Source organism: Mus caroli, unplaced genomic scaffold (assembly GCF_978045245.1).
Source record: "Mus caroli unplaced genomic scaffold, Mus_caroli_1 scaffold_6, whole genome shotgun sequence".
NCBI classification, from domain to species: Eukaryota; Metazoa; Chordata; class Mammalia; order Rodentia; family Muridae; genus Mus; species Mus caroli.
Genome location: NW_028227261.1, coordinates 54,802,914 through 54,830,845, shown reverse-complemented (window position 1 = coordinate 54,830,845; position 27,932 = coordinate 54,802,914). Strand labels below are relative to the sequence as shown.

Below are 27,932 nucleotides of genomic sequence, written 5' to 3'. Positions count from 1 at the left end.
AGGCCCACAACTAACTAAGCACATGCCATGCCCTTCCCTGTCTTTGGTTTCTTACAGAATGGTAGCCAGGAGCTTCCATTAAGGGTGAGCAGGTAGAAGCTTTAGGAACTTTTAATGAAGAGACACAGTAGAGCATCTCTGCAGATTTTTATACTACACTAGGATCAGGGATGCGTGTGTGTGTGTGTGGGGGGGGATGTTAGAGTTCCTGACCTATAAGAAAGGGTCTGCATCCTTTCTATAATGAGGTGAAGTTTGCTCCCATCATACATTCTTCTGCTGTGATGTTCTTACCAAGTGACCATGGACCGAAGAGTCTTCTGAACCTTTGAGCCTTTCTTCTTTGAAGTTGTTTCTGTCAGACTTGATGATGATGGATCCAGCATAAACCAAATTAATGTGTCCTAGGCTCCATTAGTGGATATTGACATTTGAATTTAATATAATTATAAAATGTTGCTTCAGTGGAAACCCTTGAAAATGCAGACTCTTCGCTTAAGGCGTGTATTGAAACAGGCAGTGGGCTATATTGAAAGCTGGTGTTTCAAAGCTCTGACTCTTTTTTTTTTATTATTTATTTATTTATTTATTTATTTATTTATTTATTTATTTATTTATTATATGTAAGTACACTGTAGCTGTCTTCAGACACTCCAGAAGAGGGTGCCAGACCTCGTTACGGATGGTTGTGAGCCACCATGTGGTTGCTGGGATTTGAACTCTGGACCTTCGGAAGAGCAGTCGGGTGCTCTTACCCACTGAGCCATCTCACCAGCCCCAAAGCTCTGACTCTTAAAAGTTGGCCCTCAGCAAATGTGCAGGAAAGCCTTTGAGATCTCCAATGTATTAGGAGAGTCGGTGTTTGTTATGGAGGGCGGGCGGGTCACATGCCCATTTTCAAATAATTTGGTGAGGATTTTATTTAGAAGTTCAGTTCTTTCGTGTGTACCTTATCTTTATCCTGTTCTGGGACATTTATTCCCATGTAATGGAACATATCCTTGACATTTCCAGGTAGAAATTAATGGTGTTTACCTTATCAAAAGTCAGTAGCCAAACAGAAAAGATAAAAACCTGCTTTTTGGTGGAGCTGCACACTTAAGAAACATTTTGGGTTAGAGATGTAGCTCAGTAGTAGACCATGCTGGGACCTGGGTTTGATCCTAGCAAGCTGATGATTTATTGATAGATTGATGGATAGGTAGATTGTATTTTTAAAGAAGTTGTTCATTACTAAAACAAAAAACAAAAAAAAAAAGTCAGTAATTGCTAGGAGAAAATTTGGGGACTAGATGATTTTTGGTAATGGGAAACTCTCCTATACATTGCAGAATGTTTTGGTACATTTTTGGCTCCTACTGTCTACTTGATAGCAGTTCCTATTATGACACCCAGATGTCTCTCAACATTACCACATGGGACAACATAATTAGTGGCCTAACTTGAGGTGTGAAATCAAAGTATACTGTGCATACCACCTCAGTGACCTCCACAGAGGAGACTTGTAGCTGGGTACAGTAAGAAGTCTAGTTCCAGGAGTAGGAGTGTGGATGGATGTGCGGATTACTTATTTGTTCAACCTCTCTCTTGCCAAGAGAACCACCCAACATCAAATTAATTCTCCATTCCTCCAGCTGCTCTCTCGCCAAGTGAACGGCCCAGTATCAAATTAACTTTCATAGTCTTTTTTTAGGTCCAGAAAATTTTCCGAGCGTTTTGAATATAATTTTTAGGAAAACTTATGAACTTCACTTCTTTGTGACTATCACTGAGAAAGACATGATCTTGAAAATGACAAATGGAGGTATTCTGATTGCCTCCGTGTTCCTGCCCATAGGCGACTAGGTTGTCTGAGCTGCATGACCCAGTGGGATGGTTAACTCTCTGCTAGAGTGCCATTAATGAATAGCTCTGCAAAACCAATTAGCCATAATTCTATCAGTCATCTCATTTGGGTAACATTTTGTTCAAGGGGAAGACAAACAACATGGTTTTCCTTGGAGATCAACAATTAAGCTGTGCTATTTGGTAGAAGGCAGTGGAGGGGATAACCATATGTGTGCCGATATGCTTCCCTTATTCCCACATGAAAGTAAATCATGATAAAGGGTTCTGCTCACAGCAGTTAAGAAAGACATTTGTCCATCTTAACGGTGTAATGGGTCCCATCCAAGTATATTTCTAATCATACATTTTGCATAATATGCATGTCTACATTGACTCTTCCTGGAGAATTGCTGTTCCCATGAAAGACTTTGGATGGTGTCCCCAAGGGCTGCACAGCAGAAAGCACTAAGTGTCACTTCCCTTTGTCCATTTAGTCCCCATCCCATCTATGTGACTCTAGAATCAGAAAAAGTCTCTTGCTCTTTTTCTCCTAACATTATTTGCTCTCAGCCACAGTGTGTGCTGTCACATGGGCAGTAATAATATCTGAAGTCCTCATTTCCGGTTTTCCAGCAGGGTTATACATCATTCCATTGAATTTGGACAATTAAGGGGTTGGAAATACAGCTTCCTCTCTTAATAGGCAGATGATAATACTTCACTGCTGTCTAAATTTTCTACCATGATGTCCAGGTGTTTTACAATTTTTCTCTCACTTACCCAGCAAAGATGACCTGGGTGTAGTTTATATGTTACCTGAAGTTTAATGTATGTATCTCATGATGCAAATTAATTAGTTTATCAGGAAAGATGAAATAAATAGGTAATTTATTGTGCTCACTGTCATCCACAGCTAGCCAAAAAAATCCGGGAGAAGTTCAACCGCTACCTGGATGTGGTCAATCGGAACAAGCAAGTGGTAGAAGCCTCCTATACAGCCCACCTGACATCCCCGCTGACCGCCATCCAGGACTGCTGCACAATTCCGCCTTCCATGATGGAGTAAGACTTAAGCATTCTCTGCTGCTGTTGATAAACCAAGAGCTGGGTTGCTTATTCTTCCACAATCAAAATGCCCACGTTTGATTATTACAAAGTACATAGTAGCTTTCCATTTATTCAAGACATTAATATCATAATATCTCTATATTTAAACTTGTCGGCTTCTGCCCGTGAATCTCCCATTACTTGCTTGCCTAGAGAGCCTCAGTTAATGTTCATTTACGCTTTTTTTTCCCCTCCCAAAAGAAGTCATTATTCCCTCAGGTTCTGTTTCCATAGTTACTTCATATCCTTCTACACACTCAATGTACCACACCACACCTTGCCTGTAAGCCTGCCTGCCTTCCTCTTCTGCTGCTCAGTGCAGGAATCACACCTCTCCCCCTTCACCTCTAGCACTTGGCACTTGGTTTTATTAACTGTGCATTAATGTCTAAGCTGGTTTGTATCTAGGAGTGAGTAAAGGAGTTTCAACTCTCAAGAATTATATAAGACATCATGAGGCTATGTGGCAAATCCTGAACACCAAGCAGGGTAAAATATGACCCAGAGCCATGTTGGGATTCACCAAAGCAAGGAGTCTCACCAGGAAGGTTCTATCAGACTTGTTTGTGAAGGCGCACGTGCAAGGTATCATAGTACCACCTAGAGCAAAGGCATGTAAATATTACAGATGTCTCCCAGTAGGGGTTTAGTTTGGAAAATTGAATAACACCCTTGCATGTGCGATAATGAGATGCAGTCAAGCTGTTGAAGCCAGTTTGTGATAGTGACCGGCACACATACATATACACATTGCAAGCATTGAAGGTTTGGGAAGGCTTCTATCAGTGTTTCGGCATAAGGACAGAAATTCCCGTTTTGAATGTGGTACTTCAGGTCTGAGATACTGGGCATCTCTGTGATAAAGCCAATGTTCTTTTCTGTTAATGTAATGAAGCAGAGACTACAGTTTATCCTCCAAGAGCTTTTCATGGAGTTTAGTTAAAGATTCTAAAGATCTTCCCTGTACTCTTGGAAGATTCACACAGTCAGTGGCTTAATAATACAAAGGAGTGCTCCCTCACAGGAGTGCTCCCTCACAGATGACCTTCCGTACCAAACAGTGAGGTGCATACTGCTCTAATTCTGGGTAGATGACTGGAGCCTCGACACGCTCTTGTCGAAGCAGCTAGTTCTGGAGATAAAACTGCAGAGTCAAAAGATGTGATCAATGATGTCTGAACCTTTAGTAAGACACAAATACTTTTTAAAGCAATTGCAAGGGTTTCTGTGTTTAAACCAAGATTCAAGATGGAAATGGGTGAAAGTTGCTGGGGGAAGCCAGAGTGGGACTCTTTAGCCAGCTGCCTGTTCCACTCCCTTCTATCAGGATCCTGTGGGCATCCTAGCTGCAGCAGTATCCTGTTAAGCACATTCACCTCACCCTTCTCGGCTCCCTTTCACCAGTGCCTACGCTCTCAATGGCAGGGCATTTACAGTGGAGCTGAGACTGGAGGAACGCCCTGTCCCACAAGGCAGCTGAAGGCGTGGCTGAAATAGTTTGGTTTTCAGTCATGAATTGTAACTCATGAACTGATCTTGGGAAGTCGTATGAAGTCTGAGTCAGTGAGGTGCGAGTGATGAGGGTATTTCCCTCCCAGGGCTGCAGCAGGGGAGAGCTTGCAGCTTGTACTTAGACAAACTTTTGGAAGGAGTAGGTAAGGCAGGGTCTTCCTCTGGCCTTGAATTAGCAATGCAGCCAAGACTGGCTTTGAATTCCTAATTCTCCTGCTTCCCATTCCACATGCTGAGATCACAGACCTGTGCTACCATGCTTGGCCTTAGACGGGCATTTTTATGGGTTCCTGTGCACTTATTTCAATGTCCTCTCTGATGGGATACTAAGCTTGTTTTCATTGTTATGACAATATCACAGTACAACAAATAAATATTGAATTATTCTAAGTGAGTAAGATTTTGAAGTGGATAGGCATAGTAATGGTTGAAATTTGGGAAAGTGCACTTAATGGAGTAGGGGTGTGACTCAGCAATAGAAGCCCAGCATGAGAAATGCCTTGAGTTCTGCCTCCAGCACAGAGACAACAAGGCAGAAACAGATTTTCCCGAAACTGTTACAAATGTCCTTCCAGACCATCAGTTCTCAACCTGTGGGCCATGACCCCTTTGGGGGTTGTCTAAGGCCATAGGAATACACAGATATTTACATTGTGATTCCTAACAGTAGCGAACTTATATTTTATGAAGTAGCAATGAAAATAATTTTATGATTGGGAGCCATCGGAACTGTGTTAAAGAGTTGCAACATTAGGAAAATTGAGAATCACTGTTCTAAACTCTGAGATGTACATAGTTCTAGAAGCAAAGTCTTTCAAGTGTCTGTGCCCATGGCCTATATATGGCCATATACAAATACAACAATACTTTTTTATAAGAAATATGAGCAATCATACCCCAGATAAACATTTCTGTATTCTTTGTTCTAGAACCTGTCCATTCCTAAGACGAGTTAGAATCAGGGCAGTTTTTCATAAGTGATTGGGTTTTTTTTGTTTGGTTGGTTTGGTTTGGGGTTTTTTGTTGTTGTTGTTGGTTTTATTTTTTGTTTTGTTTTGTTTTTGTTTTGTTTTGGTTTGGTTTGGTTTTTTTGAGACAGGGTTTCTCTGTGGAGTCCTGGCTGTCCTGGAACACACTCTGTAGACCAGGATGGCCTCGAACTCAGAAATCCACCTGCCTCTGCCTCCCAAGTGCTGGGATTACAGGTGTGTGCCACCACCGCCCAGCTTCATAAGTAATTTTAACCAATGGCATATCTTCTTCACTTTTGTTTCAGGCCAGGCTTCTCAGTCCTACTGACTTTTCATCTATATTTGTTTGTTTTCCCTTAAAGACTTAATAATACATATTTTTTGTTAGTGTAAGATAGCTAGTTCTAGAAAGGAGCTCTAAGGTGTATGAAAGCAGGCTGATGAGATCGCTCAGCCATTGCTTGTTATACAGTCTGTCAACTTGAGTTTGATTCCCATACAGGTGGAAGGAAAAAGCCAACTCCACAAAAAAAGTTGTTCCAATTCACCTCCATATATATGCTGTGGCACCCCCCTACACACACACACACATACACACACACATACACACACACACAAACACAAGAATATGAATGATTAATAAACTTTACAATAGGATCATGGTAGTGCTTGCTTACTAACTCGGGTGTCTAAGCTGAAGCAGGAGGATTGTGAGTTCTTGGCCAGTCCTGGCCCTCTGGAGAAGAAGAGGGAGACCCTAGGGAAGGATGGCAGGAAGAGACAACCCGTGATACAGAGTCCCCTGCTCAGCATACCTGAAGGTGATTTTGTGACCACACAGGAAATAAAAGTTGCAAAGTGGCAGAAAATTAATTTTTGCGATGAATTTGATACTTCCCTTCTCAGATTATTAGTCAGCTCTGATAATTCTCCTGTGAGAGCCTTGGGAGTTGCTGGTTTTGCATGGGGCCTTGCACAGTGATTAGGCGCTCTGCCCGTGTTTATTGAAGGGATGATCCGAAGTCTTAGCATTCAATACTGCGAAAAAACAAACAGGTTGAGGCTTAACCTAAGACAAGCTCATTTTCAGGGTCTGCCTTGCCCTAACAGGTGTAGGGGTTCTTTTGTCTCTGGGTTTGTTGTTGCTTGTTTAGTGATCCTGGGGATCTAACCTCTGCCCTCATACATGCTAAAACCAACAGGCCTGAGAACACAGGCTCGTGCGCCCATGGCCTTCAGCATCCATCTCTGCTTCCATCGATCACATTGGCTCGGGGCTAAGGTACCAAGATCTGTGTGATTATGGTATTGTGCCATGGATCATGTCTGACCTTTTTGACAACCCTCCCCCCCCCCCCCCCCCAGATAATATTTAAAATGATTTTCCTCCTTTGTATGTCTGACAATTCATTGCCAACATTAGAGGTTTGGAAAATTATGTGCTTTGGAAATTCAAAGGCTGGGTTTTTGTTTTTGCTTGAAGAATCAGAGCACCTGGGCCTAGGAAGTTCTCCTATTCACTTGGAGAAGTCCCCTGCCTTCAGGAAGAGTCATTCCCTCCTCCGAGACTCTCCTGACCACCAGCCGCTTGCTGCTTGCTGCTTGCTCTAAGCCATTCCTTCTGCTTTCATCCTGGGTCAGTTTCACACTAACATTTCTGCTTTCAACTCTGGCTTTACTGCATCATAGATTTGATTTGGCTGCATGCATTCCCTGCTACGCCAACTTCCCCTTCCCCTTCCTAGTCTCTCAGGATTTCAGGAGCCCTGCCATCAAATGCACATCACTAAGGCTCTTGTCCCTAAGACCTGGCCTGAGCTCAAATGCTTTTATTGTGTGTGTCAAGAGCCACCTGTCTGTGGACAAGCCCCACTGCCTGTGGGCCTTTTATGGCACTGAATCAATAATTTGATCTTCCACATTTATTTCAAAGTGAGTTTCTTTTCCCAATTCCTTTTATAGATATCATTGCCATTGTCATTCTGTGTGTGTGTGTCTTCATTTTATAAAAAGGAAAAAAGTACAGATTAGAGAATAAACACTAAGATACACCTAACCTTTTCTACTTCTTTGTATCTCCATGAGATGAGGGGAGTTGGTGCTGCAGGGACTCACTCATCTCATGTTTGTTAACTGGCTAATCGTGGTAGGAATCGGCATACTAAGCAAACCAGTGCTCACTGTTAGCCAGTAAGCAATTCTTTCCAGGGCCCTTCACCTTGACCCCTACAGCTGGGCAACTTCAGCTGAATAGATAATTCTCTCACGCTCATTGGGGGCGTCTTTAACAGCTTCACTGATTGTCAAATGTGCAGAAACTCTTGAAAGTACCTTTCAATTGGATTCCCACTATTTTTTTTGAGAGCTCTTTGTGTTCAGGCGTTACTGAGCATGCAGTCACTGGAGAAGGCCATGGAACCCATCCCATCTCTAAGCCAATTTTAGCACATTCTCAGGAGTTATCTGTGAGAACTTCAAGGTGGCAGGAGGCAAACCTTACCATTCTGTGACTTGAGCCACATTGTACTGTAGACCAATTAACCCAAGTTCTATTGCAAGAAGCATGGCTCTTGCTTAGAGCTCTCATTACCAGCTACACTTACAACCCTCTGTGCCAGCATTCTGCAGATCAACAGAAGTCATAGGGGTAGGGGTGGTGGTGTCTGAGTGTGGGAGATAGTGATTTACTTTAAGGAATTGACAGATGGATAATGTAGGTGCAGAGAGGTGCTGGGTGGGCTGACAGGCTGGAGACCCAAAGAGAGTTGCAACTGAAGTCCATAGGAGACATGCTAGGGGAATCCCTTTATCTTAAAGAGGTCAGTGTTCTAGGAAGATTTCATCTAATTAATAGGACCTATGAGGCCTTGTGTTATGGAACACAATCTACCTTTCTCTGAACCCATGAGTCTTAGTTAAGGTTTTACTGCTGTGTAGAGACACCATGACCAAGGCACATTTTTATAAAGGACAACATTTAATTGGGGCTAGCTGACAAGTTCAGAGGTTCAGTCCATTATCATCAAGGTAGGAGCATGGCAGCATCCAGGCAGGCATGGAGCAGGCAGAGCTGAGAGTTCTACATCTTCATCTGAAGGCTGCTAGTGGAAGACTCACTTCCAGGCAGCTAGGATGAAGGTTTTAAAGCCCACACCCACAGTGACACACCTACTCCAACAAGGCCACACCTCCTAATAGTGCCACCCTCTGGGCCAAGCATATACAAACCATCACACCATGCTTTAGCTGTCTGTCCTTCAAAAGAAAACCCAGAGTGGTGTTTGAAATTATATTTGAATACCACAGCCTGGCTGTGCTGGTATATCCAACCAATCCCGGTTCCCTTAGAGAAAGGATGCATAACCTACTGTTGATGTTAATGTTTTGTTTTTGTTTTTGTTTTTTTTTTTTAATTAAACAGCACATTTTGAAAGTGAGTACCCATTTGTACTTGCCTGCCTTTCTACTGAGTTATCATACACATTTTCTTTGTGGAAAGTTTAGAGCCACGTGGAATAGAGTCTCGGCATTCCACATAAAAAGTTAGTCTTCCACACAAAGCTCCATGACTTAGATGCCGGGTCAGTTTCTCTATTAGTGGGTTGGGATCAAAGTGTTACTAGTGTCCTATGAGCCAGGAACAAGTCGTGGAGATGCTGTTTTAGTGATTAGCATGCTCACTCATCAATACTAGGATTCCTAGAGTAGGCTCTTAAGGCATTCACAGTAGATTAAGGAGACTTGATATCTGTTCGAAATAGACTTAGCTTCAAGTGCGGGGAGGGGCTTTGTGTTTCCTCAGAACTCTTTCATTATCAGAGAGAAGTCTTTTCACTTGTTTGCTTTTGTTACTGTCATGGTGGATTGAACTCAGGTTCTCAGGTACTTCACATAGTGAAGTTCTACTCTTGGGTCTTCCTGCCCTTCCTCAACCTGCCCACCTTCACCACAAAAGAAATAGCTTAAGCAGCACTGCCAGTCTTCTGTCCCAATAAGCTCATCTGTGACAGATTGTGCTGATGTAATTAAACAGTGAGGATGCCCCCAACTCTGCACTTTCTGTGGGAAGGAGAAGGGCCTCACTGTCCTCATCTGGAAAATGAGATGTTTTATGTATGCTTCAGAGACCTTTCTAATCCTCCAGGTCGCTTGCTTTTTTTTTCTTTTTCTTTTTCTTTTTCTTTTTCTTTTTCTTTTTCTTTCTTTCTTTCTTTTTTTTTTTTTTTTTTTTTTAGCTTCTTAAAAAGTATTTATTTAGTGCCTGATGTATTCACCCATGAATGCTTGGTGCCCACACATGCAGAGGCCAGAGCGGGACATCTTTGTCACTCGCCATCTTATTTTTTGACACAGGGTCTCTCACTGAACCAGAAGCTTGCCGTTTCTCTAGCCTGATGGGCTGGCTGGCCAGCCAGCTCCCAGCATCCTCTGGTCTCTGCTGCCCTCCCCCTTGAAAGGGATGAGCTATAGGCTAGGGTTTGTTTGTTTGTCCCCCCCCCCCCCCGGTCCCCCTGCCTTTTGGGTTTATTCTTTAATTAAAGTCATTTTACATAGTAGGAGGCCCTTCATATTGTTCAAATCAGTAAATTCTGCATCCTATATACATTTTTTGAAACATTAACTAGGTAAATGATAATTACAAGGTAAAAGCACCTATTCATTCGGTTGGGGGGAAAATCAGATAAAAATAATGAAATTCTTTGCATAGGTGTTGAAGCGGGAAAAGGATTTCACCGTTCTGAGATAAGGAGGGAATGAGGAACCCTCGAAGCCTCACTGACTGGCAGCACTGAGGAGGGCTTGGATTTGGCACAGGTGATAGAGGAAGCAGCTGAGGGAAAGCATTTCTCCATTACAGAGAAGCTCACAGGTCAGCTAATCGGAGCAGTGGGCTGTAGGCTCCCAAGAGCGAACTCAAGGCCAGTGCTGATGCTGAATTCACAAAACACTGCGCATGACACATTGAAGACAGCCAAATGCTGCTGACTTCAACAAGGAGACTGAGATTTTTTTTTTTTTTTTTTTTTTTTTTTTGAGAAAGGGAATGAAAGAATGAGACATAAATTTAAGAGGATTTTACTTGTCAATCATGTTAACACTGAAAGTCCTGGTCTGGTTTCTTCTCTGTAAGCAAGGAACTAGAGAGCCATGCGCTGGGCAGCCGGTGCCCATTGTCTTGAGTTTCGGGAGAGGAGCAGTCAGAGCTGGTTGGATATAATTCTAGAGAGGTGTGGGTATGAGAGCACCAGGGGCTAAGATGTATTTGCATTTTGTGGACCTTTTCATCTTTAAGCTACAAGTTCAAGGACTCTGTCAAACTCAACCTTGTGTTCAGTAAGGGCCTTCAGTAAATATTGACCTAAGAAGTATATGCCTACTCCCAGTAGTAATATGGATGTCAGAATTACCCAGCAGACATTTACCCTTGTTAGGAAGTTGATTTATGACACTTCATGGTTCATTGCTTTTATCTGGACATCTTTCCATGTTACAAGCTGTCTTTTGAAGCATAAGTTACTGCTTCGTTATCTCAGTCAGCACTTTTATCTAATAAGTTTATTGTGTTCATGGAATATTTCAGAATATACAGAAACCATTTTTCGCTAAACCTGCCTACATCGTGTTGAAAGTAGCGAGTACACAAGGCATTATAATGGGTACTTTCAGACAGAGATGGAGAAGGAGACCCACTGCATGAACTAGGCAAACTATAGCCAGTGTGAGGAAATACAAAGGCCATTTTAAAGAGAAACCGGTTTGGTGTAGAACAGAACGTGAGCCTTGAACCACACTTTTGCACATTGGTCTAGGAGAAGAATATTTCAGAGCAGAAAAGGAGCAGGTCTCCATAAAGCAAGCCCTTAGGGAAAGGGGAAAACGGAGCTGAAGCACAGTGAAAGGGAGATACGTGCTCTGGGGCCTCGAGATTCCTTCCAGGTCATGTAGGAGAGCACTTTCTATACGCACTAAGTTTTCAAACAAAACAGATTGCAATAGGGTTCATGATTTGGTCAAGAGAACTCATTGGGAAATGATGAATAACTATGGTGAATAGACAAGATGTCCATCAGTGGGGCCAATTTGTTCCTCACAGAAAGACAAATGGTGTCGGGCAGATTAGCCTGACAATTGGAGTTTAAGTCTCAGAACCCATGTGAGATGACAGAGAGAACTGACTCCAGAAAGTTGTCCTTGGACCTCTGCACTATGACATGTCCCCATGCCCAACAATATAGAGGAATAATACCCTGAAAGGCAATACTAGCTCCATAAAGGAAGTGTAAGTAGCACTGTAGAGTATGGAAACACAAACACAGTCTACAGTCTTAGGAGAGACAATGTCACTGTCTCTAAGGCTTATTAGAGGTCTAGGTAAGGAGGGAGATTTTTGAATACCTTTTTAAAGATTTATTTTCATTGTGTGTGTGTGTGTGTGTGTGTGTGTGTTCTGCCTACGTATAGGTATGTGTACCACATGTGTGCCTGGTGTCTGGGGAGGCCAGAAGTAAGTGACAGGTTTCCTGGAAATGGATTTCCAGGCAGTCGTAAATGCCACGTAGGTGCTGGAAACCAAGCCTATGTCCTCTGCGAGATGGTCCAGTGCTCTTGTCCACGGTGCCATCTCTCCAGCCCCAAGGAGGATTTTATAAGATACTTCTAATTTTTTAAATCGAGTTTCTTAGAGGATGGAAATCTGTGAAGAGTCAAAATAAAGGTAAAAGATTTGCAAGGAAAATGAGTTGCCTGTGAATGAATTGACTGTGACTTGCTAATGTGGATGATAACTCATTGGAGATGTTAGAAGAGCCATTGGGGTTAGTTAACCCTTGCACCTTTCTACTCTAAGCCCACAAACGTTTGCACCTCGTTCTGTTATGTGCATAGTGGTTCAGGAAATGTGTCCATTTATTTTAAAGATATTTTTTTACCTGGTACATGAAACCGTTCCTATTGATAGGGGACACTGGTGTGCTGTAATGCACGTATAGTAGTCAGGTCACTTCAAGAATGTTTAGTGAAAGTTTTTCTATATAATGCTATTTCTGGACATAGCAGCTGACCCAGGTTCTTTTTTCAAGCCTGATTCTAAGGTAGCACACGTGGAAATGAAGACATAAGACATTTCACCATCTATCGGTTCAGTTTCTTGTTACTCTTTTTCCAGTAGAATGAAACCTTGTGACTTGGGTGTTTTTGTGAAGAGGGCTTCTGTTCTTTTGTTCTTTCTGGGTCACAAGGCCAAAGAAATGGTCCTTTGACAACTGTGTTTAATTTTCTTTCAAGCCCTGTTCCTTCCCCAGGAAGATGTGTTTTGTCCACAAAGCACTGGATGGAAATTCTTCCCTTTCAAGTCCCTTGCCCTTGCTTATCCGGCCCTTCCATCTCCAATTCCTTCAGCAGTTACTACCTGCAGGCCAGGTAAGCACTGGCCCAAGCTATGTGGATATTGGTACCAGCAGGCCTCGAGCTGACCGAAGAATTCAACAAAGATTTTGCATTTCTAAAAAAAACCTACTCGGTTATAACATGAAACTTACAGAAAATGGTTTGCATTCATTTGTATTTCACTAACAATGCCTCCTGAGTCCCATGGAGTAGAAACTGTTTCTGCTTAATTTGTAGCCTTGCCTCCCTCCATTTTGCAGAGAAGAAAACAGTGTAGAGAGGTACAGCAGGGCTCTGGGAGGTGGGTTTAGAATCTGGGTTCCTGATTCCAAATGGGATTTGGTTGCTATATCTTTTCTTCTCTTGTTTGAGACAGGCTCTCACTGTGTAGCACAGACTGGCTCAGACCTCAGATTCTCCTGCCTCTATCTCCCGAGTGGTAGAATTATAAACATGTACCGTTGTGCCTGGCTCATGTGAGTTTTTCTTAGAATGATGGAATAACTTGTCTGAAGGTGAAATTAGCAGTGAGGATGGCTCACCTGTGCTTTGAGTTGCTACGTTCTGTTTCTTCTTAGAATTTAGGACTGTGGAAAGACTCCTTAAATGATTAGCTGAATATAAAGATTTTAACGACTAGATTTTGTTTCTTAGACTGAAGCCAGAACCATGTTTCTGTAGCAGTGTGTGCCATTTCTGGTGGGGGTGGGGATGGGGGGTGGGGATTTGTAGCTGCATCTGTGAGAGCTCTATTGGCAAGAAGGGGCTTCACTCCAGAAGCATCCACTTGCAGGGGGCTGAGCAATGACCTCACTTTTCAGATTTCTCTCTGTTACCTGTGCTGACCAAAGGATGAGAGACACCTCCATGCATTCAGTATCAGATTTCACCTCCTGCCTTTTACGAATTTTAAGTAGAATTGGTCTGGTGATTTTTTTTTTTTTCTTTTAGAAATCTGGTGTGTGTGTTGGGTGAGGGGATGCTAGTTAGAGGGCCTTTCTAGGCTTAAAGAATAGCCCTTGTCACAGTAGAAAACCAACCCGTAAGCTGTTTGGTATGCTTTCTGGTACTGAAATTGCAAAGCATTTTTAAATTGGAGAACCACTCTGGCTGTTACCTCTTATCCAGTGTGATGGTGTACACATCTGTCCTCAATCACAGGGTTAATATCTTTCCTCAGGCACATCAGCCCTTAGTTCTCCGCGCCCTGCATGGCTTATGTCTTTTGCAAAACAGGGTGGTTTGGGCAGACCTCCCTCTCCCCTTAGTGCACATAAGCTAAAAGCTGGACTAGCTCATCTCCAAGGTCACCTGCTATCTGAGGTTCTTGATTACTGTCTTTGATGTCTGTGTGGTACAGCCCACAGCCGTGCACTATTTACTGAAAGAGGGAAATACACACATTGCAGTCTCTGGGGTAGCCTGAGACATGCACCTCTAAACTTCCAATATTTCTTCACTCAGCAATAGTGACCAGTTCCTCATAGGACTGACCCTGGGAAAGACCCCGAGGATAGAGAAGTACAGGGAAGGAGCAACCCCCTCTTTGTGTCTTCCAGGCCCGAAAGAGGGGTGTTTAAGTAAATAGCAGTGTGAAGTGTGACCATCCTATGGGATTGGAGGTCAAGTGGACAGTGGACAGAGGTGATATGGAATGGCACACAGGGTGCTACCAGGGCATGGTTCTTTATCTTACACTTTTCTCTTATGCCTAGTCTTCTCATCAGCCTGCTGAGGAAGAAGATCTGGATAAATGGTGTGGTTATGTTCCCTCCCAACTCTCCCAGATGTCACCTGTCCAACCGCTTAGCATTTTTTACAGAATGATCAATTTCTATATGCATATGAATGTGTGACCCAAGGCCACAATGAGGTGACCTGTTGGTGATGTGTTGTGCTGAGGAAATGGTAGGGAAGGAATGTGGTGTTCTCTGTGATGTTTAGGGAGGCACCCTATGCTCTGAATGCCCCACCATCCAAGGACATTGGAAACCAGCTCTTGTTTCTATTCTGGCGTTATTGAACCCCAGAGATTTAATCCTTATTGCTGATAAGAACAAAAAGAATGTGACTTATCACTCCCATCTCTGAGGAGATGGAAGGAAAACCCCCTCTCTTGCAATGTGATTTCGTGTTATATGACGGCTTTTCCGTTTGCCCATTCATTTAGGTGTTTGACTAGGTGAGCGCGGTTGGGGGAGGTTGCATATCATTGGCTTTATAAACTCGATAGCTCCTGTTTGAAGTGGCTTTATTCTTACCCCTTTCCTCCACCATTCAGAGTTTAAATATTTGCCAATGCAGATGTTCGATTTTTATCTTAGCTCTTTCTTGTTTTAACTTTATTCTTATGGGCAGTTAAGTGGAAGATAAGGAGTCCTTGTTTTTAGTTCTTTTCAACGGGTGTTGCTCAAATATTTGGAAAGCAGCCAAGTCCAAGAAGCAATGAACAGTCGGGCACCTGGCTGAATGGCAGTGAGGAGCTACCTCTCCTGTCAGGTGACAGTGAGCCAGCAACTACAGGCTGTCACTGGGACCAGGGTGTGTGTGAGGCACAGGCAGTCCTATGTCTGTACCTTCCCTTGAGACTCCTTAAGCTATTGGTGTGTGCCATAGTTTCTTCTGTGTGTGGCTCTTAAAACAGCAGTGCAGCAGGCAGCCAGGGCCTGCTGGACCTAAGAGCTCCATTGAGAGTCTCTGTGTTTGCTCCCCACTCCCATCAGAACTGATATTAGCTTTGCTTTCGGGAAGAAAGGGGGGGGGAGAGAAACTTTTACACTTGTCTCTGCAGTTACCAGTGATTAAAAAGAAGCAAATAGAAAAAGCCCCTCAGCCCTTCTGCCACCATCACTCTGGTTCTGCTTAAGGACTCCTGAACTCTAAGCCTTATTACTCTTCTGAGAAATCCCCAAGGATTTGCTTTTTAAATCATTGATTTAAAACACATAATCATGAACAATACCACATTTCACCACCACCTGGGAACCCACACCAGGCGTTTGGGTTTTGTGCGCACTGTGATAAATTGGGTCGGCTTCCCTGAAAATGTTCAGAAAAACCCAGGATCCTAAATGATTTGCCTGGCAAATCACCTTCCCCAGGGAATTTAGACAAAGACCAAGATACAGACAGATTCAGGAAGTAAAGCCCAAAAGGGGTGTGTGCTTCTGTCTTCCCTTTATATCTTTTTCTTTCTAAGTTGGGACTCCACTGAAAGTTGATTTACACACTGGATCGGGGCTGAACGGAATCCAATTGGAAGTCACTTGAACACTGTTTTGATGTGAGATTCAAAGCTTCTGCAAATTTATTTTATCTTCTACATTTGCTGATCTCCTGCTTGTAAATCCTGTTGAAGGAGAATAAAAATGACTGCAGCCTGATGGGAATTAAATGTCTGAAGTTCAAAGCAGTTTGCACATCAGAGCAAGCGTCAATCAAATGAACATCTTGCAAGGCAGGCAGGGGAGTGAATTTCTCCATGGGGAAGAGATCAAAGTGGGAGTCACAGCCCTGTTTTCTCCCTCGGGACAGCAGTTCGATCAGTTGTTCATGAAAGCAAATCCGAAAGGCAGGCAGGCTTTCCCCCCTCTCTCCTTTCTTTCTTAAGGGTGTAGGAGAGATGGAGTTATTCCTCTAGAAACTGAATTCTAGGCACTGGCTTTATCTTATGAAAATAAGCAGAGAAGTCGGATTTAATCCAATATCTTTTTTTTTTTTTTAAAGACTCAAGGTCTAAAGGAGTTTTAGGTAGGATTTTTTCTTTTTGAAAGCATAAATATGAAGAATGTGATGAATCAAACCCATTTAAACTGATCGCCTATGCATGTTATATGAATGCATGGTTTTTTTTTTTTTTTCTTCCTATCTCTTGACCTCTCTATAAACCTGGATTCATATGACTGGCAGCTGAAATACCCCTCATTTGCAAAATTGGTTTAGGTAAGTCCTAGGAGTAGCTGACACGTTTTTATTAAGAATCTCAACCATGAACTTCACTTCCATGGTCTCCAAATCTGAGCGAGTGACTAGCATATTGCTTTTTATAAATTGCTTTTCTTGCACATGTACATTAAATGTGTTCCTGCCTTTGTGACCATTATTCCTAGGTCAGGAGGTAACTAATGGATCAAGATGACTAAGCAGGTTTCCTTCCCCTGTTTAGAGTTCAGCTGCTTTGGAGTCTGGACAACAGCAGGCATTGATCCTGTGTGAGCAGAGAACTGGGAGATAATCCCCTTTCATTTTTGCTTCTAGTTGGCCTGCTAGCCCAGACACTCTTCCCCCTTCCCCTCGCCTTCCCCCCCCCCTCCTCCTCCATCATTCCTTTCTGCCTTCTCTAGCCATCTCCTCACCTGACTGGCTCATCAGCGGCATAGACAGTGAAGAAAGCATCAGGTTGGGTCTAGTTCCAGGCTTTACATGAACGTGAAAGTAGATGGGTGCATGCACAGCGGCTGAGGCGCAGCACGGACTCCAAGGAAACTTGAAGCAGCCTGAAGACCATTCAAGAGCTGCCTGGGGCCAGGTTGCCTAACAGGGTTTCATAACTGCTTATTACCCTCCTCAGTAATAACCTTTTTTTTCCCCCTCTGGGGGGAGGGGTGAGGTTCCAAGATAGTGTTTCTCTGTGTAGCACTGGCTGGCCTTGAACTCTGAGATCCACCTGCCCCTGCCTCTGAAGTGCTGGGATTAAGGGGGGACAAGCACCACTCCTGCCAGTCAAACAAATCTTTATTTGATAGAGTGGAAAGTGCTAACATGAGTAAGAGAAATTGCTCATCTTAATTTTGGATTTTTACTGATGACATCGTTTCATTGTTTATGTTCCCTTTCCCCTGAAAGTTATATTCATGAAACCTAATCACCACTGGATCATATTAGAAAGTGCGGGGAATGACTGCAGAAACAGCCCTAGAGGGCGGCTGCCTTGCCCCTTTGAATGCAGTTTTCCTGACAACGGCAGTATGTTAAATATGATTATGAAACAATGCAGACAAAAAAAAGCACACACCCGCCACACACACACACACACACACACACACACACATACACACACACAAGCAGGAACAAGACACAGGATTGTAACTACAAAGTAGAGCTCCAGTCAGATTGTGGCTGGGTAGGGGCTTGGGTGGGAAGCCATCCTGAGAGGAGCAGAGGAGGAATGTAGGTTGCCTGTAGGTCACCTGCCCTGAGGAGAAGGCACACAGGACACTGCGGGTCAGCAGACAAGCACGTGCTGAGTCTGCTGTGGTCAGAAGGGAAGGTTGTGTCAGTCAGAGGAGAAGCCTAGGAGATAGCATTCATAACAATAATGGCACACACTGCCTTGTCAAACTGTCTTATGGCCAACAAAGGTGCATGGATTAGTGATCTTGTTAGCGAACCACTTCCATTTTTATTGCTATGAAGATGTTCTCAGTAATGCTCTTAGAGATCTACTCCAAGGAGGAAATAAACCCCTAATAATAGGTCCTTGCTCTCCCGGCTTCCAGTAAGCCAGCTTTTATTTTACAAAGACCCTTACCAATATCAGCTCTCCAAGGGTGGGGCTCAAAGCAGATCTCCTGACTGTGGACACCCTATCTAGGTACTCAGGGACGATGTCTCAGCCTAGATGTTCCCTGCTAGGGTGTGCCCAACACCATCCTGAATGGCCCTTTGCACTGAGCTTTTCCGTCTGTGTCATTTAGAAGCAGACTATTGTGTTATTTGTCTCAGCAAAGAGTTGGGTCCAGAATTGGTCTCCTTGGCTTCCTTCCCTTGCTGTATATCCTAGGCATCATTTGTCTCTACCGTGAAATAGGTAGGTGAAAGGGGGCTTCAGAATTTACATGGCAATGTCTCACTAGGAACTCCAGGCAGACCTGGGTGCTATTCCATTCTCTTGACCCAAACCAAATCTAAAGACTCTCCTTCTTCAGTGAACAAAACCCAGACACCTTCTGTCTTTACGAGTCTTTTAGACAAGCTACGGAACACCTGTGCTCATAGAGAAAGCAATTCTCTTCATTTATTTTTAAAAGTTGTGACAACCCTGGAGGGCTTTCTTGTTTCTCATAATCAGCTAAACTCGGATTCCATGCCCCCAAAACAATACATTGATGTCTGCAAAGCAGGGTCCAAAAGTCTACCTCCAGCATCCATTCTAAGTGATTCTGGTGCCACTACACTAGATGCCAAGTGGTTTGTAACCATTCAAAAGAGTCAGTGCCCGTTTGTTAAACCTTCTGGGCATCTAAGAATGGGTGGGCATATGAATATTCATGAAAAGTGGGTTAAAATAAGCACCCACTTTATAAAAAGCATGCTAAAAATAAAAAATGCTAAATATTATGATTACAACCATTTAAACTAGCTATTTAATATTATAAACTATATTTATATTATGATTTTATATTTATATAATATAAAACCATATGTAACAAATATATTATAAATATATAAATATAGTATATATGTATTGTATTTATTATATATTTAATGTTATAAATTATAACTAGCTATTTATATATACCTATTAAAACTAGCTATATATTTTCTCCTTTCTTTTTAGTTCACAAAATCCATCCATTAAAAACTAAAAAAAAAACCCAGAAATGTGGAGATGGCTCAGTGGGTAAAGAGCTGGGTGCATGATCATGAGAGCCTGAGTTCAGGTCCCCCAGTCCACAAGGAAGCTGAGCACAGAAACCTGCTGCTGTAAACCCAATACTGGGACAGGCAAAGAGAAGAAGATCCTAGGGCTGGCTGGTGAACCAGTGTAGCCACAAAGCAAGGGGGAAGACCCTGCTTCAAAACATAAGATTAGGTAGAATGTGATAGAGGCACAGAGCAATGTTCTCTCTCTCTCTCTCTCTCTCTCTCTCTCTCTCTCTCTCTCTCTCCCTCCCTCCCTCCCCCCTCTCTCGCCCTCCATCTCTCCCCCCCGCCCCCCGTCTCTGTAAATAGAATCACAAATTTGACATATGAGACAAGCTTTTGAGAGAACACAGAGGCACTTGACATACTTGGAAAGGCATCCAATGTAAGGGTAGATCTTTCTTAGGAAGTATATACAAATAGGGACCTGAAAGATAGCCAGACAGACCTTCTGGCTAGAGAAGGAGAGCCTTCCAGACCTTGGTTGTCCAATATGACAACCACAGTTCAGTGACTTTTCACACTTGACATTAAATAAACAGGAAAGGTAGTAAGTATCCTGTTACACTGGCCACATTTCAAATGCCTAGTAGCTATGTATTATGGTAGTAGACATATCAAAACACATGCATTCATCATCCAAGATTTTTCTGGGCTCCCCTGGTATAGTCCAAACTTGAAGAAACAATTAAAAAAAAAAAAAAAGAAAACTAAGTTTTATTAGAAGACAGCTACATTGAGTTTCTGTGGCTGCTTGTACAGTAGAGTGACAGAGTGGAAGTGTTCCAACAGGACTTACAGCCCACCAGGCTCCAAGTATGTAGTATCTGGCCTTCTATGAAGGCATGTGTGAAGGGAAGGGCTTCTGTTTGCTCGTGCACAGGGACAATGAGATTATGGATTACTGTGTCACCCGCGTGCACACATGTAGCTGGTTCTATCTTAATCTCTCCTTTCATGGCATTGAATGGAGCAGTCTTCTCATTTCTCATCTAGGCAATTTGGAGCAAGTCCAGAGTACAGCCACTATGTGTGTGAAGCAAGAGCATCCTGTGATGCACAGCTGACATTGTTGATAGAATTCTAAAGTGGGCTGGTGGCTAGAATAAAGGGTTCTCACCTCCAGGTACTGAATTCATCTTTGAGAAGATACCTAAAAATATTCTTCAATTTGGGGGGGTTAAAACTGATGTGAAAACACAGTTCCTTTGTGTATAAGATAAATCTAGCTCAATGATTCTTATATTTTATGAGTTGACCAACAATTAATCCAAGGTCATGAATGAATAGATGGATCTTGAGTTTAGAAGTGTCCCTCCTCTACCCCAGTCACAAAGGAACAAACATGATATACACTCACTGATAAGTGGATATCAGCCCAGGAGTTCTGAATACCCAAGATACAATTCATAGACCACTTGAAGCTCAAGAAGAAGGAAGACCACAGTGTGGAGATACTTTGGTCCTTCTTAGAAGGGGGATCAAAATACCCATGGGAGGAGATACAAAGTTTGGAGCAGAAACTGAAGGAAAGGCCATCCAGTGACTGTCCCACCTGGGGATCCATCCCATATACAGTCACCAAACCCAGACATTATTGTGGATGCCAACAAGTGCTTGCTGACAGGAGCCTGATATTGCTGTCTCCTGAGAGGCTCTGCCACTGTCTGACAAATACAGAAGTGAATGCTCACAGCCATCCATTGGACTGAGCACGGGGTTCCCAATGAAGGAGCTAAAGAAAGGACCCAAGGAGCTGAAGGGGTTTGCAGCCCCCTAGGAGGAACAACAATCTGAACTAACCAGTATCCCCAGAGCTCCCAGGGACTTAACCACCAACCAAAGGGTGCACAAGGAGGGACTCAAGGCTCCAGCCGCATATGTAGCAGAGGATGGCCTCGTGGGACATCGGTGAGAGGAGCGGCTCTTGGCCTTATGAAGGCTCGATGCCCCAGTGTAGCGGAATGCCAGGACAGGGTAGCAGGAGTGGGTGAGTTAGTGAGCAGGTGGAGGGAGGAGGAGATGGGGGAGGGTGTTGAAGGGGAAATGAGGAAAGGGAATAAAATTTGAAATATAAATAAAGAAAATATCTAATTAAAAAACAACAACCAAAGAAGAAGTGCCTCTCCTCAAGCTTGGTAATAGAATTTCACTCATTCACTACTTGATTGGTGAGGCGTACACTAAATGCATCACAGAGTCTGAAGAGTTGGTATTGGGTTGACTATGGATTGTCTCCTGGATTCATTGGAGGTCTTTCTGCATCCGAAGTAGGATATACTGTCCTTCCCACTGCTTATATAAGCATGTCAGTGTGTATAGCTTGACGTTTTGGCTACTTTACTGGGTTCTTATATCTACCACCCTTCTCCAGCCCTCCAACTCCCTAACACTAGATAGGAGAGAAAGAAGACTAGAGGGGAAAGGGGGAGTCGATCTCATTAGACTCCTTCCTTCTGGTTAGGGGCATTGATTTCCTTTGAGCAGTGTTGGTCTTCATTATCAGGATAGCCAATTTCTTCTTGTCTCTGCTCAAGACCAACCCAGCAACAGCAGGGAGAAAAGCAGCCCTCACACCCTCTTGAGGCTCTGACATTTTTATACCCTCCGACAAGTCCCCAGAATTGCAAATGTAAACCTATCTTCAGCTAGCAGAATCACTGCTCTGCCAGAGTATGAGAGGAATCATTGTCAGCTGCTGGTGACAATTGGAAGCAGCCTCATACCCCACACCTGGGTTTAAAACAAAAACATATTCAGACAATATAACTGGATTTAAAGGAAAATTCTTACTAAAGATGTGTTTCCGAGTATATTCTTTCAAATTATTGTTTTCTGGAGCAAATGTTTTTTGGTACTGGCTCTGCCCATGATCAGTGTGAGTACTAGCATTGTTCTGTCTTTAGTAGTAACGTTGAACTACTACAAGAAATCAAGAGACTTTAGCTTTCTATGTATGACGACAGGGTAGGGGCCAGTTCTGAATCAGGTACCAAGAGAAGCATATCCACACATTACTCTTAACCCTTTTTTAAAAAAATCTTTGGTTTTTTTTATTAAAGATTTATTTATTATTATATTAAATGCACTGTAGCTGTCTTCAGATGCACCAGAAGAGGACCTCAGATCCCATTACAGATGGTTGTGAGCCACCATGTGGTTGCTGGGATTTGAACTCAGGACCTTTGGAAAAGCAGTCGGTGCTCTTAACCACTGAGCCATCTCTCCAGCCCCCTAAAAAATCTTTGTAAAGTAAATTTTCTCTCTCTCTCTCTCTCTCTCTCTCTCTCTCTCTCTCTCTTTCTTCCTTCCTTCCTTCCTTCCTTCCTTCCTTCCTTCCTTCCTTCCTTCCTTCCTTCCTTTCTTTCTTTCTTTCTTTCTTTCTTTCTTTCTTTCTTTCTTTCCTCCCGTCTTCATTTTCAGGTTAAGAAAACTGAATATGTCTCTCAATGTCAGACATTTATTTGTGAGTGACAAGAGAAAGATATTTCTACTCCACAGTTTGTATGTCCCTTAGACTTGGCCATTGGCGCTCAGATACAGTACAGTGAAAAACTGTTTCACAACTACATCATTGCTCAAGCCTGAATCTTGTCATCTGTTTGCATATGTTCTTATCAACAGTAATAGGTCAAGTTCATTGAGTAAAAAATGCTTTTAAAGGTCAGTTCTCTTTTAATCTCCTAGCGTTTGAACTTGACTTCTAAGCCTTCTAGCTACGGGTACTCCTCTTTCTCAGCACATTATTTAGAATAAAATTTTAATTTTTGGTTGTTCTTGCTAGGTCACCATTCTACTGCTTGTGGGCTGGCCTAGTCATACATGGAATAAATGAATACTTTTATCAGTTGTTTTTACTAGAAGGGAAGCTCACCAGGTACACACACACTGCTAATCCTTTTCTGTTGTTTTAGGTTTGATGGGAACTTCAATACTAACGTATCAAGAACAGTGAGTTGCGATCGACTCTCTACTACTGTGAACAGCCGAGCCTTCAACCCAGGACGAGACTTAAATTCGGGTCAGTATTTGATTTTTCATTTTCTTAAGGTAAACTGCACCCCACATATCCACACTGAACAAATGTACTGCCTCAAGCATTCCTGTTTCCATTTTAAAGAAAAATATCATCTACTTAATTGTATGTGTTTCTTGAGAAGGTTAACTCTGTAGGAAAGAACGGAAGATCATCAAGCAGGTATGTATTAAGCATGTATTAAACAGCCACAGTACTGATCTGGAAGGTGCCAAGTACTGATCCAGGCTCCTTGATACATCTTATCATTCCATGGAACTTTTACGTTCTTTATTTTAAAGGCCATGTCAGTGACCCAGCTATTGTAATAATAGGAAGTGTTCACTTTTCTTGGCATTTTCTATCTGTATTCTTTACGTTTGTTTTACGGTTTTCTAGATGGGCAATGAGGAGAGTTGTCTACTAATAGAGTCAGCACCATCCCACTATAGGCTGAGATTGCGGTTGCTCCTTTATCTCTCTGGAACTCCACTATATGCAGTGGTGGTAGCTTCTAGGAACTCTGTTCGCATATCAGCTCCCAATTCCAAAATACCAAGATGCCTCTCCTCTCTTGACCTCAAAATTCTGTTCCAAATTTCTCTCCTGTTTTCTCTTGTGTGCCCTTGTGCATGTTGGTTGAGAGATCTCAAGACCTAGAGGCTTCCCTAAGAACTAGGACAGCTTTCCGAAATAACAACAGCTTCAAGTTTCAGATTTTACCGAGGTCCAGAAAGGTCCTAAGCCTTCATGTTGCTGGGAAGTTGATGGATCTGATCCTTAAGCACGAAGGCCTACATTTCCCAAACACCAGGTCCCTTGTAGACACATAAAACTCAAGAGCGAAGCCAGAAGACCAGAGTATTTACTTACAGGACCCCATCCAGGCTCTGCCTGGGGGAGAGATTGTAGTCTTTGGGAACGGTATACACAAACCAGGGAGTCTGTTGGGTCTAAAAAGAAAGAGTTGTACATTGTAAGCTTCTTGGAAAGAATGAAACCATAACTGCTAGATAAATGATCCGGCCTTCCTCTGCCAAGCACGTACTCTGAGCCAATGCACATCACATATTCAATCATTTTTATTTGGTCAGAGAGTCTGGAAGTCTTCTAGAGCAGGTGAGGTTTACTGCCACACAGGAAGTTAAATGAGCGTAGTTTTTATTAAAAGAAAGCCCTCTGACGGCATGGAGGAGGAGGAGGAGAAGGTCAGCTGTGGAAAACTGCAAAGTTGCCACGGGCCCCAGAGCCCACGCGTGATCCTCAGTGCTTCTCCTCATGAGTGCTCAGTAGCACAACATGTGTCATTGCAATAACAGCCTGTGAGCAGAATCAGGTGCAAGTCTTTCCCCCAAAACACACAGGGTAGCTTAGCATTGTCTGTGATTCAAAAGTGTTAAAAGTCACACTGACTTGAGAGGTTTCTACTTGAATTATTAAAGAAAAATAGTACAATATCCCTTTATATAAGACCTAGCATCCCATTTCATAATTTTAATAATTACCTTTTAAGGATAATGGAGTAGTGTTATTTCAATCTGAGTACACGTTGTTTTTGGAATCAAGAAAAGATAAATGAAGTGAGCGAATTCCAGATTACAGTAGCCCCTCAGGTTGGTTCTATGATATTTTCTGTGGACACAAAAACCTTCAGAAGCTTACGTCCTTATAAAATAGCATGACATTTACATACAGCATTTGTGCTTCCTCTCATATTCCTTAAATCATATCCAGATTACTTATAATACTTAATATCATGCAAATGTTATGTAAATGGTTGCCACACTGCATTCTTTGGGGAAATAACAAGCAAAGGTCTCTATCATTTGGACACTCAGGTGTTTCCACACATCTTCAAGTTGCTGTTGGTTGAATGCACAGATAGAGAGAAGGTTGTTTCCAAATGCAATTTTTCTGCCTTTTAGGTAGACAGCGCATTTGTTAGCATGTCTCTGATACTAGTTCCTCAGGCTGATGTTGAGTTTCTAAGGAGCGTTCATTACTTCCTGGTCATGTGGTTGGGACTAGAAAGGACAGGCTGAGGCTTTTGCTTATAGGAAAAAGGACTTGCCACACAAGCAGGAAGACCTGAGTTTGAATCCCCAGAGCCTACATGCAGTCAAGTGTGGTCATATATATCTAGAATCCTAAGCTAGATGGGTGTTGGAAATAGAATCTCTTGAAGCTCACAAGCCAGACAGCAACAGCCAATGAAAAGATATCTCTTCTCAAAGAAGGTCAGACTGACACCTAAGGCTGCCCTTGTGACTTCTATGTGTGCTGTGGCTCATGCACACACCCATCTATACTTGCATGCATACATGTATACCTATGCATACTATTTATGCACACACACTAGGGCAAACCGGGAAAGAATGAGGGTGGGTCATGCACACAGGAAGTTACATAGCCTAGATTGATTCTCCATTGCCTCTGCTAGGGTCTCCCACCTCAGTGAAGGACCATGCCCTGGCAGATCTGGGAGCAGCCACAGCCAGGGCCTCACCCCCATTTCCTTACCATCTTTTATCTATTCATGGTTTCTGACAGTGAGCTCATTGTTTGGATCTAGCCCCCTCATTAATAATAATAGCACCATCATTAATAATAATAGCACCATGTCTTTTTCTTACTGAATAATACAGAAGCAATTTTTCCAAGTCATTGCCACCTAGCCACTAGCTAGAATAAATATACATAACTGGACTTTATTCAATAAGAATATATTAAACACCCTGCCGAATGATAAATACTTAGCCAGAAGGTATAAACAGAACAAAGAGCTTATTTAGAGGTTGAGAGTTGCAGATTATCAACAAATAGACAAGAATTGTATACCAAGCAATGGTAAATATTATTTCGTTTCGACTGTGCCATCCCCATCTCTCCCCGACCCCCATCCCAAACCTTAGGTCATGAGACTCTACCCTCATAAATGGATGAATGCTGATTGTCAAAAAGCTAGAGTCCTACCTCCTACTATCTCTCACCCATGTGATGCTGACTACAATGTTGCAATTTAGAAATCCCTCAGCAGATGCAGTCTCTGAATCTTAGACTTCCCAATCTCCAAAACGCCTTCTGTCACTTATACTCAGCACTCAATGGGTGGTATTCTGTTACGGGCACACAAAAGAGATAAGAGCGTGCCTGTCCAGGCAGACATAACTTGGAGATAGCATAGGGATCACTGATGTTTGGAGCTTTGGGACTTTACCCCTTTACTCAGGGGCTCCTTGATGAGATCTGAATAAGTAGGCCTTGCAGATCATGGACAGAACTGCAGGAAGGGGATCCAAGGCAAAGGCTTTGAGTTTTGTTTATGCTCAAAAACTGCAGAGCTGCCAATGTGGCTGTGGTAGGGTGAGAGGGGCCTAGTGCATGGAACAGGACCTTAGGCCAGATGGTTTGGGGGCAAATCCTGATAATCCTTGATTCACCAGCCATTATAGGACTTCAGCTACTGCTCTGAATGCAGTAGAGAGCATTTGGGGAATGGATGGGTAGAATTTGGGACTATGGCTCAAGAATGGACTAGGGTCTCTGTAAGAGTAAAGTCCCGGTGTTTATCAGATACTCAGAGAAAAGGATCTCATAGCTGGTTATGCAAGTCTGGAGTCGAGGGACAGGGACAGAATAGATTTTTGAATTTGGAATTCATTGTGTCTAGCTAGCAACTGTCTCATCTGACTATAATCATGTAGCAGGCGACTAGGGAAGAAAAAGTTCCCAGGTCTCTTGTCACTTAGAGGACTCTGAACATGAAGGAAAGCAGGAAAGGAGTTAGTCTAAGGACCGGTGGGGTTGGAAGTCAAACCCTGCTAGAAGCAAGTTGCAAGTTGTTTCAGGACAGAATAGAGAACAGCTGTGTTGAGTTTCTCGGGTTGAGCAAGGGTTAAAAAGACAGCCATAAAATGTGGTGGCAGGCCAGGAGTTTATGGGACAGAATGGCAGAGCAGGGTGAGAGGCAGGTCCTGGAGCAGGTCATGCTTTCAGAAATGAGGCAAAGGACCTAGAGGCAGTGCTCATATGAGCTCCTGAGGTTTGCTTAGAAAAAAATAGTGGTGGCTTATAAGCATCAAGGGGATTTTTTTTTTATGTTGAGAAAATTTGCCGCACGTTTGGATTTGGTGTTGCAGAGAAGAGATTGTGACCAGGGTCTCCTCTGTATGAAGTAGGAGATGTGGAATAAAGAGATGTCACTGTGGAAAGAGTGAAGGAAGAGCAACTGTATAGAGTGATACATAGATGATAGATAGATAGATAGATAGATAGATAGATAGATAGATAGATAGATAGATAGATAGATAATCATAGGGTCTGGAACTTCAGGATGTTCTCTTTGTTGCACTTAGAATAGATGTGGCACCCATAGACTCATGGGTGTGAATATGCTTGGCCCATAAGGAGTATATGGCCTTGTTGGAGTAGATGTGGCCTTGTCGGAGGAAGCATGTGTCATTGTGGAG

General features: G+C 42.8%; 1 protein-coding gene across 1 annotated transcript in view; it reads left to right on the top strand.

The window, feature by feature from the left end:
- Cachd1 (cache domain containing 1) overlaps window positions 1-27,932 on the top strand; it is a 220,488-nt gene that overhangs the window by 116,839 nt on the left and 75,717 nt on the right. The window contains exons 3-4 of the mRNA XM_021160262.3: window positions 2,741-2,889; window positions 23,363-23,469. Coding sequence (XP_021015921.1) covers window positions 2,741-2,889; window positions 23,363-23,469 — 256 coding nt within the window. The remainder of the gene's footprint in view (window positions 1-2,740; window positions 2,890-23,362; window positions 23,470-27,932) is intronic.